Consider the following 15,877-nt stretch of genomic DNA (forward strand, 5'->3'; position numbering starts at 1 on the left):
GGGGGATTTTAGAAACACTTAAAATAAGGGCCGTGTTTCATGTAGGTTTAACTTGGTGTGGTGGTTTTTATAACCGTGTAAATCTCTCTAGGACGAGGTGACTTCAACATATTTGCCTGTATTTACACCCCCCCCCCAAAAAAAATGAAATGCTAATGTGACTATCATTAATAAATTATAAATGCCAAGACCTGGATGACACTGCCGACTCAAGTCAAAGGTAAGAATCTCTGGATTAACTATCTTAAATGTAGTAATGAATAAATTAGCTCAATTTCTTTAAGTGGACAATTCTGTGAACTGTGGTGCAAGTTTAAAATTGACAAAATACCTGTTAGCAAATTTGTCAGAACTGATGTGCAGGGATTTGTAGTTTTGCATGGTCTACTTTGATGCTAATTAGCATTTTTGAATCAGAGTAAATAGACTAATATATTAAAGTCACCTTCTCCGAGAGAGATTTACATGGTTATCAATACATCACGCCAGGGTAAGCTGCATGAAACACAGCCCTTATTTTAAGTGTTTCTAAAATCCTCTATGGAATGGTGGGAAAACGATTGGAACCATTTCTCTGTTTGACCTCTAGGTTTTATGGGTATTATGACATCTCCACGGTGGGGCTCTATGGTGGACCATAAAGGTTTGGGGTATGTGCCCCTTCTTAGCCACAAGATGGCAGTAGTAATTTAACAGTCCTGCATTCATGCTAACAGAAATGCCCTCCCTAGCAATGGTAATTAGCAATGAGTAACCATGGGAATAAAATATATTCCCTTCCAATGTTTTGGTTTCAATTATCACATCAATTGCAGCAATTAAAGTTCATTACAATAAATTGTAGGGCCATACTAAATTGGCATATAAATCTGATCGAATTACCAGGCACAACAATTTGACCATATTTAAATATGTTTGAGACCACTTCTAATGGTTGGCTACGATTAAGATCGTCGGTCAGTCAGTCAACAGTGCGCATATGGAATAATCCTTCAAGAGCAGCCTGCTCCACTGCTCCATTTCCATGGAAGTGCAGTGCGCATAGCATCACGGCTGGAGAAGGAATGGAAGCGTCAAAGAAAAGTAGAGGTGGGAATGTTCGGTCTGTCTTGTGAGGAGGGCGGCCACATGTAGCGTCATTTTTGGCTAATGCTTTTGAAAATGCATTTTTTTTTCTCCCCAGTAACGAACGACAAGGATATCTAGAAAACGTATTGAATAAGAGATAGAGTTTATAGGAGACGGCGAGCAGCAGAACCACACTCATCCTTGATCCTTCTGTTTTGGTTTAAATTATAGGCAAATTAAATTGCTTCTTCACGGACAAGATCCTAAGGCTACATGACACAACAAACCAAACGATACTGTATCGATATGTGTCGGGGGACAATGAATAGAACCGAAGAATTCTGCGTCAAAGGCAAGTAGGCTATAACTTTCCCCGGTATAAACATTCAAAAGTAGGCTATCATCACTCAACTGGTTGTGGAAAGATTATTGTTACAGTGTTGCGGAATCTTTGGATGAGAGCGCCAACTTCAGACAATTCACGTTAAATTAAATGTAGACTTTTCTGGTAGGTCAGAAGGAAAATATTATATTTTGACACCGTGCACCTACTGAAGTTCGAGACAATCAGTGAAGCTGTCACTGTCTGGTTTCCCCTCACCTATTAGCCTATTTCAACTGTATGATATTTGGGAGATTTGATCTGTAATTTAGAGGAAATAAAAACAAGATTACATTTTCCCCGCAAACCCTGACCAGTGCACAATGAGACTGGGCAATGGACTGAAGGAATGTAGCAGCGCTCCATCGTTTTCTCCCCCGTAGCCTGCTATGACGCGACCGATATAAAACCGTTATTTGCAAGGGGGGTTGAATATCTGTAACATGATCCCAATATGGGTCTTCAAGGTATATTGTACTCAATTTATTATACAGTTAATTGATAAAGTAGTCGAGTATTATATAGTTCATTTGGAGTGCGCATAATAGCGTTTTGCACGCAATATTTGTAAGCTAATCAGTGCAGATAAAAAATGTATATAATAAGGGAAAGATATTGCAAGCACGACGCATGGACCAACTCCTAAATAGTATGTGGACCTCTTTTGCATAGTCAATGAGCTTGGCAATCATCAAAATAATTATTTACCGTGCGTCATACATGCCTAGGAACAGGATTCAGTAGAAGAATATTGCCCTGAGTGTTTTGTCGATTACCAAGAGGGTAATTAAGAGAAACAGTAAAAACGCAGAAACGGTCACGTGACTTACATTTTGAGAGTGGACTGTCAAAGGTACGTTCCTATTCTCTCCATGCTATAAGAGGCTGTCTTGGGACCAAAGTCACTTTACCTGATAATTATATAACTTAATACATCTCTTATATAATTTAAACAAAATATTAAGTTTATTCCACTGTCATGTAGTACTGCTTGTTCCTGACTCATTAAAAGTGAGAGTGGAAAAAACAGCTAGCAAATGAAAGGTGAGGTCTGGTTTGCCTCACTCATTTATGATCAGTGGCCATATGAGCAGAGGGATAGTTCTTGCTCCAGGCAGCCAGGCAACTAGAGGGAATGTTCTTGCTCCAGGTAGCCAGGCAACTAGAGGGAATGTTTTTGCTCCAGGTAGCCAGGCAACTAGAGGGAATGTTCTTGCTCCTGGTAGCCAGGCAACTAGAGGGAATGTTCTTGCTCCTGGTAGCCAGGCAACTAGAGGGAATGTTCTTGCTCCAGGTAGCCAGGCAACTAGAGAGAATGTTCTTGCTCCAGGTAGCCAGGCAACTAGAGGGAATGTTCTTGCTCCAGGTAGCCAGGCAACTAGAGAGAACGTTCTTGCTCCAGGTAGCCAGGCAACTAGAGGGAATGTTCTTGCTCCGGGTAGCCAGGCAACTAGAGAGAATGTTCTTGCTCCAGGTAGCCAGGCAACTAGAGGGAATGTTCTTGCTCTGGGTAGCCAGGCAACTAGAGGGAATGTTCTTGCTCCAGGCAGCCAGGCAACAAGAGGGAATGTTCTTGCTCCAGGTAGCCAGGCAACTAGAGGGAATGTTTTTGCTCCAGGTAGCCAGGCAACTAGAGGGAATGTTCTTGCTCCAGGTAGCCAGGCAACTAGAGAGAATGTTCTTGCTCTGGGTAGCCAGGCAACTAGAGGGAATGTTCTTGCTTCTAGAGGGAATGTTCTCCTGGGTAGCCAGGCAATGTTCTTGCTCCAGGCAGCCAGGAGGGAATGTTCTTGCTCCAGGTAGCCAGGCTAGAGGGAATGTTCTTGCTCTAGCCAGGCAGAGAATGTTTTTCTTGCAACTAGAGGGAATGTTTTTCCAGGTAGCCAGGCAACTAGAGGGAATGTTCTTGCTCCAGGTAGCCAGGCAACTAGCCAGAGAGAATGTTCTTGCTCCAGGTAGCCAGGCAACTAGAGGGAATGTTCTTGCTCCAGGTAGCCAGGCAACTAGAGGGAATGTTCTTGCTCTGGGTAGCCAGGCAACTAGAGGGAATGTTCTTGCTCCTGGTAGCCAGGCAACTAGAGGGAATGTTCTTGCTCCAGGTAGCCAGGCAACTAGAGAGAATGTTCTTGCTCCAGGTAGCCAGGCAACTAGAGGGAATGTTCTTGCTCCAGGTAGCCAGGCAACTAGAGAGAATGTTCTTGCTCCAGGTAGCCAGGCAACTAGAGGGAATGTTCTTGCTCCAGGTAGCCAGGCAACTAGAGGGAATGTTCTTGCTCCAGGTAGCCAGGCAACTAGAGAGAATGTTCTTGCTCTGGGTAGCCAGGCAACTAGAGGGAATGTTCTTGCTCCAGGTAGCCAGGCAACTAGAGGGAATGTTCTTGCTCTGGGTAGCCAGGCAACTAGAGAGAATGTTCTTGCTCCAGGTAGCCAGGCAACTAGAGGGAATGTTCTTGCTCTGGGTAGCCAGGCAACTAGAGGAAATGTTCTTGCTCCAGGCAGCCAGGCAACAAGAGGGAATGTTCTTGCTCCAGGTAGCCAGGCAACTAGAGAGAATGTTCTTGCTCCAGGTAGCCAGGGCTAGAGGGAATGTTTTTGCTCCAGGTAGCCAGGAGGGAATGTTTTTCAGGTAGCCAGGCAACTAGAGGGAATGTTCTTGCTCTGGGTAGCCAGGCAACTAGCGGGAATGTTCTTGCTCCTGGTAGCCAGGCAACTAGAGGGAATGTTTTTGCTCCAGGTAGCCAGGCAACTAGAGGGAATGTTTTTGCTCCAGGTAGCCAGGCAACTAGCGGGAATGTTCTTGCTCTTGGTAGCCAGGCAACTAGAGGGAATGTTTTGCTCCAGGTAGCCAGGCAACTAGCGGGAATGTTCTTGCTCTTGGTAGCCAGGCAACTAGAGGGAATGTTCTTGCTCTGGGTAGCCAGGCAACTAGCGGGAATGTTCTTGCTCCTGGTAGCCAGGCAACTAGAGGGAATGTTTTTGCTCCAGGTAGCCAGGCAACTAGAGGGAATGTTTTTGCTCCAGGTAGCCAGGCAACTAGCGGGAATGTTCTAGCCAGGCTGCTCCAGGTAGCCAGGCAACTAGAGGGAATGTTTTTGCTCCAGGTAGCCAGGCAACTTGAATGTTCTTGCTCAGGTAGCCAGGCAACTGTTTTTGCTGGGTAGCCAGGCAACTAGAGGGAATGTTTTTGGGAACTAGAGGAATGTTTTGTAGCCAGGCAACCAGGTAGCCAGGCAACTAGAGGGAATGTTCTTGCTCTAGCCAGGCAACTAGGGAATGTTCTTGCTAGCCAGGCAACTAGAGGGAATGTTCTTGGTAGCCAGGCCAGGCAACTAGAGGGAATGTTCTTGCTCTGGGTAGCCAGGCAACTAGCGGGAATGTTCTTGCTCCTGGTAGCCAGGCAACTAGAGGGAATGTTTTGCTCCAGGTAGCCAGGGCAACTAGCCAGGGGAATGTTTTGCTCCAGGTAGCCAGGCAACTAGCGGGAATGTTCTTGCTCTTGGTAGCCAGGCAACTAGAGGGAATGTTCTTGCTCCAGGTAGCCAGGCAACTAGAGTGAATGTTTTTGCTCCAGGTAGCCAGGCAACTAGAGGGAATGTTTTTGCTCCAGGTAGCCAGGCAACTAGAGGGAATGTTTTTGCTCCAGGTAGCCAGGCAACTAGAGGGAATGTTCTTGCTCCATGCAGCCAGGCAACTAGAGGGAATGTTCTTGCTCTGGTAGCCAGCCAGGCAACCAGGCAAGGGAATGTTCTTGCTAGCCAGGCCTAGAGGGAATGCAGCCAGGGAACTAGAGGGAATGTTCTTGCTCCAGGTAGCCAGGCAACTAGAGGGAATGTTCTTGCTCCATGCAGCCAGGGAACTAGAGAGAATGTTCTTGCTCCAGGTAGCCAGGCAACTAGAGGGAATGTTCTTGCTCCATGCAGCCAGGGAACTAGAGGGAATGTTTTGCTTCATGCAGCCAGGCAACTAGAGGGAATGTTTTTGCTCTGGGTAGCCAGGCAACTAGAGGGAATGTTTTGCTCTGCAGGGGCCAGGCAACTAGCCAGGGAATGTTTTTGAACTCCAGGTAGCCAGGCAACTAGAGCCAGGAATGAATTCTTTGCTCTAGCCACGCATGTTTTTGCTCCAGGTAGCCAGGCAACTATTCTCAGTGAGAGTGGAATTAGCAGCCGTACATGATTTTAAAGCTGCTATTTGTACACTTTTGGGCAACCAGACCAAATTCACATAGAAATGTTAGTTATAGATCTTCTCATTGAACGCATATTTAAGAAGCGGTAGAGCTATTCTATGTGCTCTATTTCTACAATTCCCGTCCTAATGTTTTGTTTTTGGGTCTTTTACTTTGGGTTTTGTACACCAGCTTCAAACAGCTGAAAATACAATATTTTTGCTTATGGAAATATATTTCACAGAGTTTTAGATGGTACAATGGTGCTCTAAACTATACTTGCTTGTTTTGTCACATAAACTAAAATTAGGTGCACTATTAGAATTTTAACAACCAGGAAATGGTGGAGCGATTTCTGCATAGTGCATCTTTAACTATCCAGATCACCCAGATGGCATTTGAACCTGTAACTCTCTGGTCTGGACACAAGTTCAACTCATTTTTTACACAATGGTTGTTTTTCTACACAAAAAAATATTAGGCCCTACACAAACATTGTGTAAACAATGATTTTGTAGACATATTGGTTCATACCAAACTCTCTGTTGCATCACAATTATTGTGTCAAATGTGTTGCACATCCTGAGTGTGCACAGGGCCTTAATGTGTTGTACAACATGAGTGTGCACAGGGCCTTAATGTGTTCTCTGACTGAACTGAATTGCTGTTTTGTTGTGTCCCAAATTGCACCCTATTCCATTTATAGTGCATTAGGGTGCCATTTAGGATGTAGTGGCTGTCAAAACCAGCCCTGCGTCTCCACTGAGGTCAAATAAGCCAAACTAAATGAGGATGGGATTCAAAGTAGTGTTGTAAATTACATGCCACAGTAGGGACTACCCTCGCTCTGAAGACTCCAGTACCCTCGCTCTGAGACTCCAGTACCCTCGCTCTGAGACACCATATCAATGGGACTGCAGTAGAAAGAGTCACAAGTTTTAAGTTCCTCGGTGTCCACATCACAGAAGACTTGTCATGTACCGACAATACCACCACTCTTGTCAACAGGGCGCAACACCGTCTCTACTTCCTAAGGCGGCTGAAGAAATTCAGCATGTCATCCCGGTCCTCTCCAAATACTACCACTGCGCCATTGAGTCTCCTGACAGGTTGCATCACGGCCTGGTACGGGAATTATTCATTCCACGACCGCAAGGCCCTCCAGTGGGTGGTGAAGATGGCCCAGGACATCACTGGGACCGTGCTCCCACCCACCCAGGACATCACTGGGACCGTGCTCCCACCCACCCAGGACATCACTGGGACCGTGCTCCCACCCACCCAGGACATCACTGGGACCGTGCTCCCACCCACCCAGGACATCACTGGGACCGGCTCCCACCCACCCAGGACATCACTGGGACCGTGCTCCCACCCACCCAGGACATCTAATCATAACGATGCCTGAGGAAAGCACGCAGCATCATCAAGGACCCCACACATCCCAGCCACCAGCCAGTTCTCTCCATTACCGTCAGACAGACTGTATCGGAGCATGATGTCTCATACCAACAGGCTCAGAGACAGTTTCTATCTACAAGCCTTCAGACTGCTGAACACTTGAACTGGAAATACACAGACACACACACATACACATTCATGCTACACACACACATACACATTCATGCTACACACACACATACACATTCATGCTACACACACACATACACATTCATGCTACACACACACACACACACACACACATCACAACTGCTGCTACCAGACTCTGCCACTTCATTTACATATAGTTTATGACTAAAGAAGTCCTTTGGGAGACCAGTACGGAGCCTATGAAGTTGTGCCGGGTTTCATCATTCATTCTAAACCATATCTAAAGTGCTTTGATGAACTCAAGCCAAAGGATGTGGCCCCGTGGCCCCCGTCTGTCTCTGTGTATGAATATTTACCTAACAGTGGAAAAGACATGTCTTCACCATTTCAGTCCAGCGTTGCTGTTTTTCTCTGTGTTATCTGGCCACAGTGAGGCTGAGTCCAAATGACACCCTATAAAGCTCGTTTGCTTGCGGTCCTAAAAAAAAAAAATGGAAACGATTTACCTCTGGTTTGTTTAGCCATTCCTATGGGGAAAAGGAATGAAGAAAGAATGGGTTTTTGGATAAACTTAGAAAATAAGGTCTGAGGTTAACACGGGCTTAGGAAATCTTATACGTTTTGTTCTATGAGACAATACCAGTCACGTAACATGACTTTTATGGACAATGAAGTCTTTTTGTGTTTTGTTTTTTTAATGACAAAAATGCCTCAAAATTCACAGAAAGTGATGTTAGCTGATGAAGATGATCTCATAAAAGAAAACGTATAACATCTAATTTTTTATCCCAAAAACCCCACAAAGACTCTATTTTCATTGGCTTTGTCCAATGAACCATGAAGGAGTTGGTGCCTACAATAAGGAGTTGTGCCTACAATAAGGAGTTGGTGCCTACAATAAGGAGTTGTGCCTACAATAAGGAGTTGGTGCCTACAAAAAGGAGTTGTGCCTACAATAAGGAGTTGTGCCTACAAAAAGGAGTTGGTGCCTACAAAAAGGAGTTGGTGCCTACAAAAAGGAGTTGGTGCCTACAATAAGGAGTTGGTGCCTACAATAAGGAGTTGGTGCCTACAATAAGGAGTTGGTGCCTACAAAAGGAGTTGGTGCCTACAAAAAGGAGTTGGTGCCTACAAAAGGAGTTGGTGCCTACAAAAAGGAGTTGGTGCCTACAAAAAGGAGTTGGTGCCTACAAAAAGGAGTTGGTGCCTACAAAAAGGAGTTGGTGCCTACAAAAGGATAAGGAGTTGGTGCCTACAAAAGGAGTTGGTGCCTACAATAAGGAGTTGGTGCCTACAAAAGGAGTTGGTGCCTACAAAAGGAGTTGGTGCCTACAAAAGGAGTTGGTGCCTACAATAAGGACAATAAGGAGTTGGTGCCTACAATAAGGAGTTGGTGCCTACAAAAGGAGTTGGTGCCTACACAACAATAAGGAGTTGGTGCCTACAAAAGGAGTTGGTGCCTACAAAAGGAGTTGGTGCCTACAATAAGGAGTTGGTGCCTACAAAAAGGAGTTGGTGCCTACAAAAGGAGTTGAGTGCCTACAAAAGGAGTTGGTGCCTACAAAAGGAGAGTTGGTTGTGCCTACAAAAGGAGTTGGTGCCTACAATAAGGAGTTGGTGCCTACAATAAGGAGTTGGTGCCTACAATAAGGAGTTGGTGCCTACAATAAGGAGTTGGTGCCTACAATAAGGAGTTGGTGCCTACAATAAGGAGTTGGTGCCTACAATAAGGAGTTGGTGCCTACAATAAGGAGTTGGTGCCTACAAAAGGAGTTGGTGCCTACAATAAGGAGTTGGTGCCTACAATAAGGAGTTGGTGCCTACAATAAGGAGTTGGTGCCTACAAAGGAGTTGGTGCCTACAAAAAGGAGTTGGTGCCTACAAAAGGAGTTGGTGCCTACAAAAAGGAGTTGGTGCCTACAAAAGGAGTTGGTGCCTACAATAAGGAGTTGGTGCCTACAATAAGGAGTTGGTGCCTACAAAAGGAGTTGGTGCCTACAATAAGGAGTTGGTGCCTACAAAAGGAGTTGGTGCCTACAATAAGGAGTTGGTGCCTACAATGAGTTGGTGCCTACAATAAGGAGTTGGTGCCTACAATAAGGAGTTGGTGCCTACAATAAGGAGTTGGTGCCTACAATAAGGAGTTGGTGCCTACAATAAGGAGTTGGTGCCTACAATAAGGAGTTGGTGCCTACAATAAGGAGTTGGTGCCTACAATAAGGAGTTGGTGCCTACAAAAGGAGTTGGTGCCTACAATAAGGAGTTGGTGCCTACAATAAGGAGTTGGTGCCTACAATAAGGAGTTGGTGCCTACAATAAGGAGTTGGTGCCTACAATAAGGAGTTGGTGCCTACAATAAGGAGTTGGTGCCTACAATAAGGAGTTGGTGCCTACAATAAGGAGTTGGTGCCTACAAGGAGTTGGTGCCTACAAGGAGTTGGTGCCTACAAAAAGGAGTTGGTGCCTACAAAAGGGAGTTGGTGCCAAGGAGTTGGTGCCTACAAAAAGGAGTTGGTGCCTACAAAAAGGAGTTGGTGCCTACAAAAAGGAGTTGGTGCCTACAAAAAGGAGTTGGTGCCTACAAAAAGGAGTTGGTCCCTACAAAAAGGAGTTGGTGCCTACAAAAAAGGAGTTGGTGCCTACAATAAGGAGTTGGTGCCTACAATAAGGAGTTGGTGCCTACAAAAAGGAGTTGGTGCCTACAAAAAGGAGTTGGTGCCTACAAAAAGGAGTTGGTGCCTACAATAAGGAGTTGGTGCCTACAATAAGGAGTTGGTGCCTACAATAAGGAGTTGGTGCCTACAAAAAGGAGTTGGTGCCTACAATAAGGAGTTGTGCCTACAATAAGGAGTTGGTGCCTACAAAAAGGAGTTGGTGCCTACAAAAAGGAGTTGGTGCCTACAATAAGGAGTTGGTGCCTACAATAAGAGCCATTACTATTGCTCTCTATTCACTGTACAGGGCTCTGGTCAAAAGAAACACACTGTATGGAATACGGTAAGATTTGGGATGCAGAATATTTTTTGTTAAATGAACAGGACATGTTGATTATGTGACAAAGGAATTAACGTTTTTCTTATTTGTTTGGTATTTTAGGAGTTTTGTCCCTACAATTTCGAGTCTGGTCTACAAAAGGAGTTGGTGCCTACACTCCCCAGTTGTGCCTACAATAAGGGAGGCTACAGGTCGAGCCATGCGTTCTCCGAAACATGACCCGCCAAATGCTTCTTAACACCCGCCCTTTTAACCCGGAAGCCAGCCGCATCAATGTGTCGGAGGAAACACTGTTCACCTGACGGACTGAGGTCAGAAACACACTGCTGGAAAGGAGTAAGATTTAGAGCACGAAGAGTTAAATAAACAGGACCCGGCCAAACCCTCCCTAACCCGGAAACGCTTTTCTTATTTGTTTGCGCCACCCTTTGGCACTACCAATCACATCTGGTTGTCATGCAACTCCTCTAGCTCTCCGAAACATGCAGTACCTTAACCGCTGCTCCACTAAGGTCTGTAGTGACTCTAGTTCTGCGGATGCAGTACCTGCAGGCGCGCTGCTCCACTAAGGTCTGTAGTGACTCCTCTAGCTCTGCGATGCAGTACCTTAGACCGCTGCTCCACTAAGGTCTGTAGTGACTCCTCTAGTTCTGCGATGCAGTACCTTGGCACTACCTGCTCCACTAAGGTCTGTAGTGACTCCTCTAGCTCTGCGATGCAGTACCTTAGACCGCAGCTCCACTAAGGTCTGTAGTGACTCCTCTAGCTCTGCGATGCAGTACCTTAGACCGCTGCTCCACTAAGGTCTGTAGTGACTCCTCTAGCTCTGCGATGCAGTACCTTAGACCGCTACTCCACTAAGGTCTGTAGTGACTCCTCTAGCTCTGTGATGCAGTACCTTAGACCGCTGCTCCACTAAGGTCTGTAGTGACTCCTCTAGTTCTGCGATGCAGTACCTTAGACCGCTGCTCCACTAAGGTCTGTAGTGACTCCTCTAGCTCTGCGATGCAGTACCTTAGAGCTCCACTAAGGTCTGCTCCACTAAGGTCTGTCTAGTGACTCCTCTAGCTCTGCGATGCAGTACCTTAGACCGCTGCTTCACTAAGGTCTGTAGTGACTCCTCTAGCTCTGCGATGCAGTACCTTAGACCGCTGCTCCACTAAGGTCTGCAGTGACTCCTCTAGCTCTGCGATGCAGTACCTTAGACCGCTGCTCCACTAAGGTCTGTAGTGACTCCTCTAGCTCTGCGATGCAGTACCTTAGACCGCTGCTCCACTAAGGTCTGTAGTGACTCCTCTAGCTCTGCGATGCAGTACCTTAGACCGCTGCTCCACTAAGGTCTGTAGTGACTCCTCTAGCTCTGCGATGCAGTACCTTAGACCGCTGTCTCCACTAAGGTCTAGACCGCTGCTCCACTAAGGTCTGTAGTGACTCCTCTAGCTCTGCGATGCAGTACCTTAGACCGCTGCTCCACTAAGGTCTGTAGTGACTCCTCTAGCTCTGCGATGCAGTACCTTAGACCGCTGCTCTACTCGGGAGGCCCAAGGAATCAATGTTTTAAAGATGTACTTGACTTTCATGTGTTTTGAGTGTTATCAGATCATCTTGGTACTAGAGACACTAGGTTTTAAAATAATTGTTGCTTAGCAGCTTAATTGCAGCTAAAGCGTTTTAAGCTGTTTCACCTTGTTTATGGTCATGTGTGCACTCAAGTAGAACGCCACGTGAGAGAGTGTTTTCCCCGGGTTTTGTTTGTACCTTTACCATTTACAAGCTCGCCAACGACATGAAAGGTTTGGAACGGTTTGTTAAAAATAGTTATCTAACTTTAATGATTTTCTGTGAAGATTAAAATGGAGAAAAAATAAGGTTGCTGTGATGCAAAACGTGGTAATAAATCTGTTAATCTCCAAAGGAATAAAAACATTAACGAAATACCTTTTATTATCTCCCTCTTATATAAAACATTTTGAACAGTGTTTCAACAGGGAAACATTTGGTTGTGTGACATATCAAAAACCAGAGAAGCTGTTTTTACAGTAGAACAATAGAGCAACAAAGTTGGGTGGGAGGGAGAGGGAGAGAGAGAGGGAGGGAGGGTGGGTGGGTGGGTGGGAGGGAGAGGGAGGGAGAGAGGTGAACAATATCAACAACAGTATAAAACTATACAGGAAGCAGAAGCCACGTTAGTAGTCTCTTCTATTAACCTGCTGTTCTTCCACAGTGTTCCGATAGGGCGCTGGACCGAGTCGCACCATGAAGACCCAGAAGGCCGGGGCCCCCGGGGGCCCAACGCCAAGCTCTCCTTCCCCACGCCAACGGATGTCTGGTTTCAGCCTGCGGGGCCGGAAGAAGAAGGAGGGCCTGATCCAAGGCAAGCTGCGGATCCGCTCTGTGCCAGGAGCCTTCCTAGTGCTGGGGGTCATTGTGGTGGTGGTGGGCACGGCTCTGGCAGTGGCTGGGTACTGGCCCTACCGGTCCCACCGATCATCACAGCTCCTTGGACTTGGACAACAAGGCTCTGGTTCTGTGGACAGAGCAGCAGGAGGTAGAGGTAAGGGTGTCTCTGAGCCCCAGTCATCCGGTTGGAACCTGGGGGCTAAGAGACTCCTGACCACGGCCAGTCTGATCCACAGTGAGCGGATGAAGCTCCTGGGACCAGTCATCATGGGCGTGGGGCTGTTCATCCTCATCTGTGCCAACACGGTGCTGTACGAGAACCGCGACAGAGAGACCCAGATGCTGCTGGCCCAGATGCAGAACGTCATCTGTTCGGTGTCGGCGGCCGTGCCCTCGGCCGACCTCTCAGACATGTCAGCAGCCAACTCCATGGCCAGACACTACCAGTGGGTGAGCAGTCTGCCTGCCACCCACCTTAACATCCTCTGTCTGCAGCAGCTGGCCAGCTCAGAGCCCCTGCTGCAGACGACCAGAGACAGCAGGGAGGAGGAGGAGAGGGCTGACTATACGTACCAGCAGGCCACCATACAGACGGAGGCTCTACACCACCAGGAGTCAGCCTCCACCCCTTCCCTCCACTCCTCCCATTCCAACTCCTGCAACTCCAGCAAGACTGACTTCAACACGCTGTGGTGCGGTGGTGAGCCAGGCGTAGGGGGCTCCAGCCCAGACCCCCAGCCCGCTCACCTCTTTAAACTCCACAACTGTCTGGTGTCAGCCAGCTCCATGTCCACTCTGGGAGGGGACGACTGGTCGGAGGTCACAGCCATGCTTCCCAGGCGCTCCTACAGTCTTAGCTACAGGACTAACCCAGGCCCCCACGGGCCCCAGACTGTAATACGTCTACAGGAAGGGGCCATGCGACCCGGGGGACCTGGGGCAGACCCACAGATAGTGCAGCACAAGCCCACGCGGAGGGAGCGCAGCTTGGACGTGTGTGTGAACATGGTTGGATGTGTGGAGACCCCGGAGCTCACCCCCGTAGAGGAACAGAGGCATCGCAGCTGGCCCCGGTTAGACCTGGGCTGTGCCCGCAGGTACCTGAAGCTGGACAATAAGGAGGACTCGGTGGACAGACTACTAGACCAGTTGGAGCAGCAGTGTTCTCAGTGGGATAAGAGTTTCGGCTCAGGGCCTTTCCAATGAGACCCAGTAAGGGCCCCATATCTCAATATGGCCCCATATCTCAATAAGGCCCCATATCAGGGTCCTCTGTCTGTTTTTTAAAAGCAGTTTATAAAGAAAGATCCTCATGGATGCTGATATATCGACGACCAGGAGTAGGAGCTTTTTCTGTTGGATTATAACACTGTTTTCACTGACTCCTGAACCCCAGAAACCCTTTTATGTACGACACCCAATTCCTCTCCACAGTGTCGAGCAGCTTCCAAATCTGAAGATACAAACCTTTTAGAAACCTTGTTTCTCGGACTTCCCATGGCGTGGATATATAAACACAAGTGTTGGAAGACTGCAGACCAATGGGATCAGTTTGGCAGACATTCTGTTTTAAGAGGGGAACAATACTCCATACTGTCAAAGATACGTTGGAGACATTTCCCAGTCTGTGTACTGGGTGGCAGTTAGGCTTGACACTTGGCAACACTGAAGGAATCAATTTGTCTTTCATTGCCAAGGCATTGCTTGTTTCCAGGACACAACAAGCACATCCGAATGTGGGAGGTGGAAAACGCATTATAACGAGGGACTGTCTTCACTGTGTAATCTATTTAAAAACCAAACTACTCAAATCTGTCGGCGAGCCTCAGATGTGCTTCTGATAACAGCTAGTACAATAAAACACATGTTCCATAGACCAAAACAAGTGCATGATGATAGAGATGTCATGTGTAATCTACATCTACATAGTTATGCAGAATAATGCTTTAATTGGCTGTGGATCAGATAAACACATAGTTAATGATTGGTTGATAACACTTTATTTGAAGGTTACCTAAATAAAGACTTCATTACACATTCATAAACACTACATAAGCATTGATTAAGTATTATGTAGTGCTTGTTAATGGGTTATGTAGGGCTTATGAATGGGTTATGCAAGCTTATGAATGGGTTATGTAGGGCTTGTTAATGGGTTATGTAGGGATTATGAATGGGTTATGTAGGGCTTATGAATGGGTTATGTAGGGCTTGTTAATGGGTTATGAAGGACTGGTTAATGGGCTATGTAGGGCTTATGAATGGGTTATGAAGGGCTTATGAATGGGTTATGTAGGGCTTATGAATGGGTTATGTAGGGCTTATGAATGGGTTATGTAGGGTTTATGAATGGGTAATGTAGGGCTTATGAATGGGTTATGTAGGGCTTATGAATGGGTTATATAGGACTTATGAATGGGTTATGTAGAGCTTATGAATGGGTTATGTAGAGCTTATGAATGGGTTATGTAGGGTTTATGAATGGGTTATGTAGGGCTTATGAATGGGTTATGTAGGGCTTATGAATGGGTTATGTAGAGCTTATGAATGGGTAATAAATCCCTTCACGTACTATGTTGTCCGTTTGCTGTCCTTCTCCTGGTAATTACCAAGTGTGTGTCCCAAACTACACCCTATTCCCTATATAGTGCACTACTCTTGACCTGCATTCATAGGGCTCTGGTCAAAAGTAGTGGTCTGTATAGGGCAGGGCTCTCCAACCCTGTTCCTAGAGAGTTACCGTCCTGTAGGTTTTAACTCCAACCCTGTTCCTGGAGAGATACCGTCCTGTAGGTTTTAACTCCAACCCTGTTCCTGGAGAGATACCGTCCTGTAGGTTTTAACTCCAACCCTGTTCCTGGAGAGATACCCTCCTGTAGGTTTTAACTCCAACCCTGTTACTGGAGAGATACCATCCAGTAGGATTTCACTGCAAGAGGGTATGTCTCCAGGAATAGGGTTGGGGAGTCCTGGCATAGGGAACAGGGTTGGGGAGTCCTGGCATAGGGAACAGGGTTGGGGAGTCCTGGCATAGGGAATAGGGTTGGGGAGTCCTGGCATAGGGAATAGGGTTGGGGAGTCCTGGCATAGGGAATAGGGTTGGGGAGTCCTGGCATAGGGAACAGAGTTGGGGAGTCCTGGCATAGGGAACAGGGTTGGGGAGTCCTGGCATAGGGAACAGGGTTGGGGAGTCCTGGCATAGGGAATGGGGTTGGGGAGTCCTGGCATAGGGAACAGGGTTGGGGAGTCCTGGCATAGGGAACAGGGTTGGGGAGTCCTAGCATAGGGAACAGAGTTGGGGAGTCCTGGCATAG

General features: G+C 46.9%; 1 protein-coding gene across 1 annotated transcript; it reads left to right on the forward strand.

Moving 5' to 3' along the window:
• The first annotated feature begins 1,011 nt into the window (after positions 1-1,011).
• Positions 1,012-15,598, forward strand: tmem200b (transmembrane protein 200B). The gene is made up of 2 exons (XM_029643664.2): positions 1,012-1,420; positions 12,388-15,598. The coding sequence occupies exon 2, from the start codon at positions 12,420-12,422 to the stop codon at positions 13,767-13,769; it is 1,350 nt and encodes a 449-aa protein (XP_029499524.2). The 5' UTR covers positions 1,012-1,420; positions 12,388-12,419; the 3' UTR covers positions 13,770-15,598.
• The last annotated feature ends 279 nt before the right edge of the window (positions 15,599-15,877 follow it).

This window comes from Oncorhynchus nerka, linkage group LG4 (genome assembly GCF_034236695.1).
Source record: "Oncorhynchus nerka isolate Pitt River linkage group LG4, Oner_Uvic_2.0, whole genome shotgun sequence".
Lineage (NCBI taxonomy): Eukaryota > Metazoa > Chordata > Actinopteri > Salmoniformes > Salmonidae > Oncorhynchus > Oncorhynchus nerka.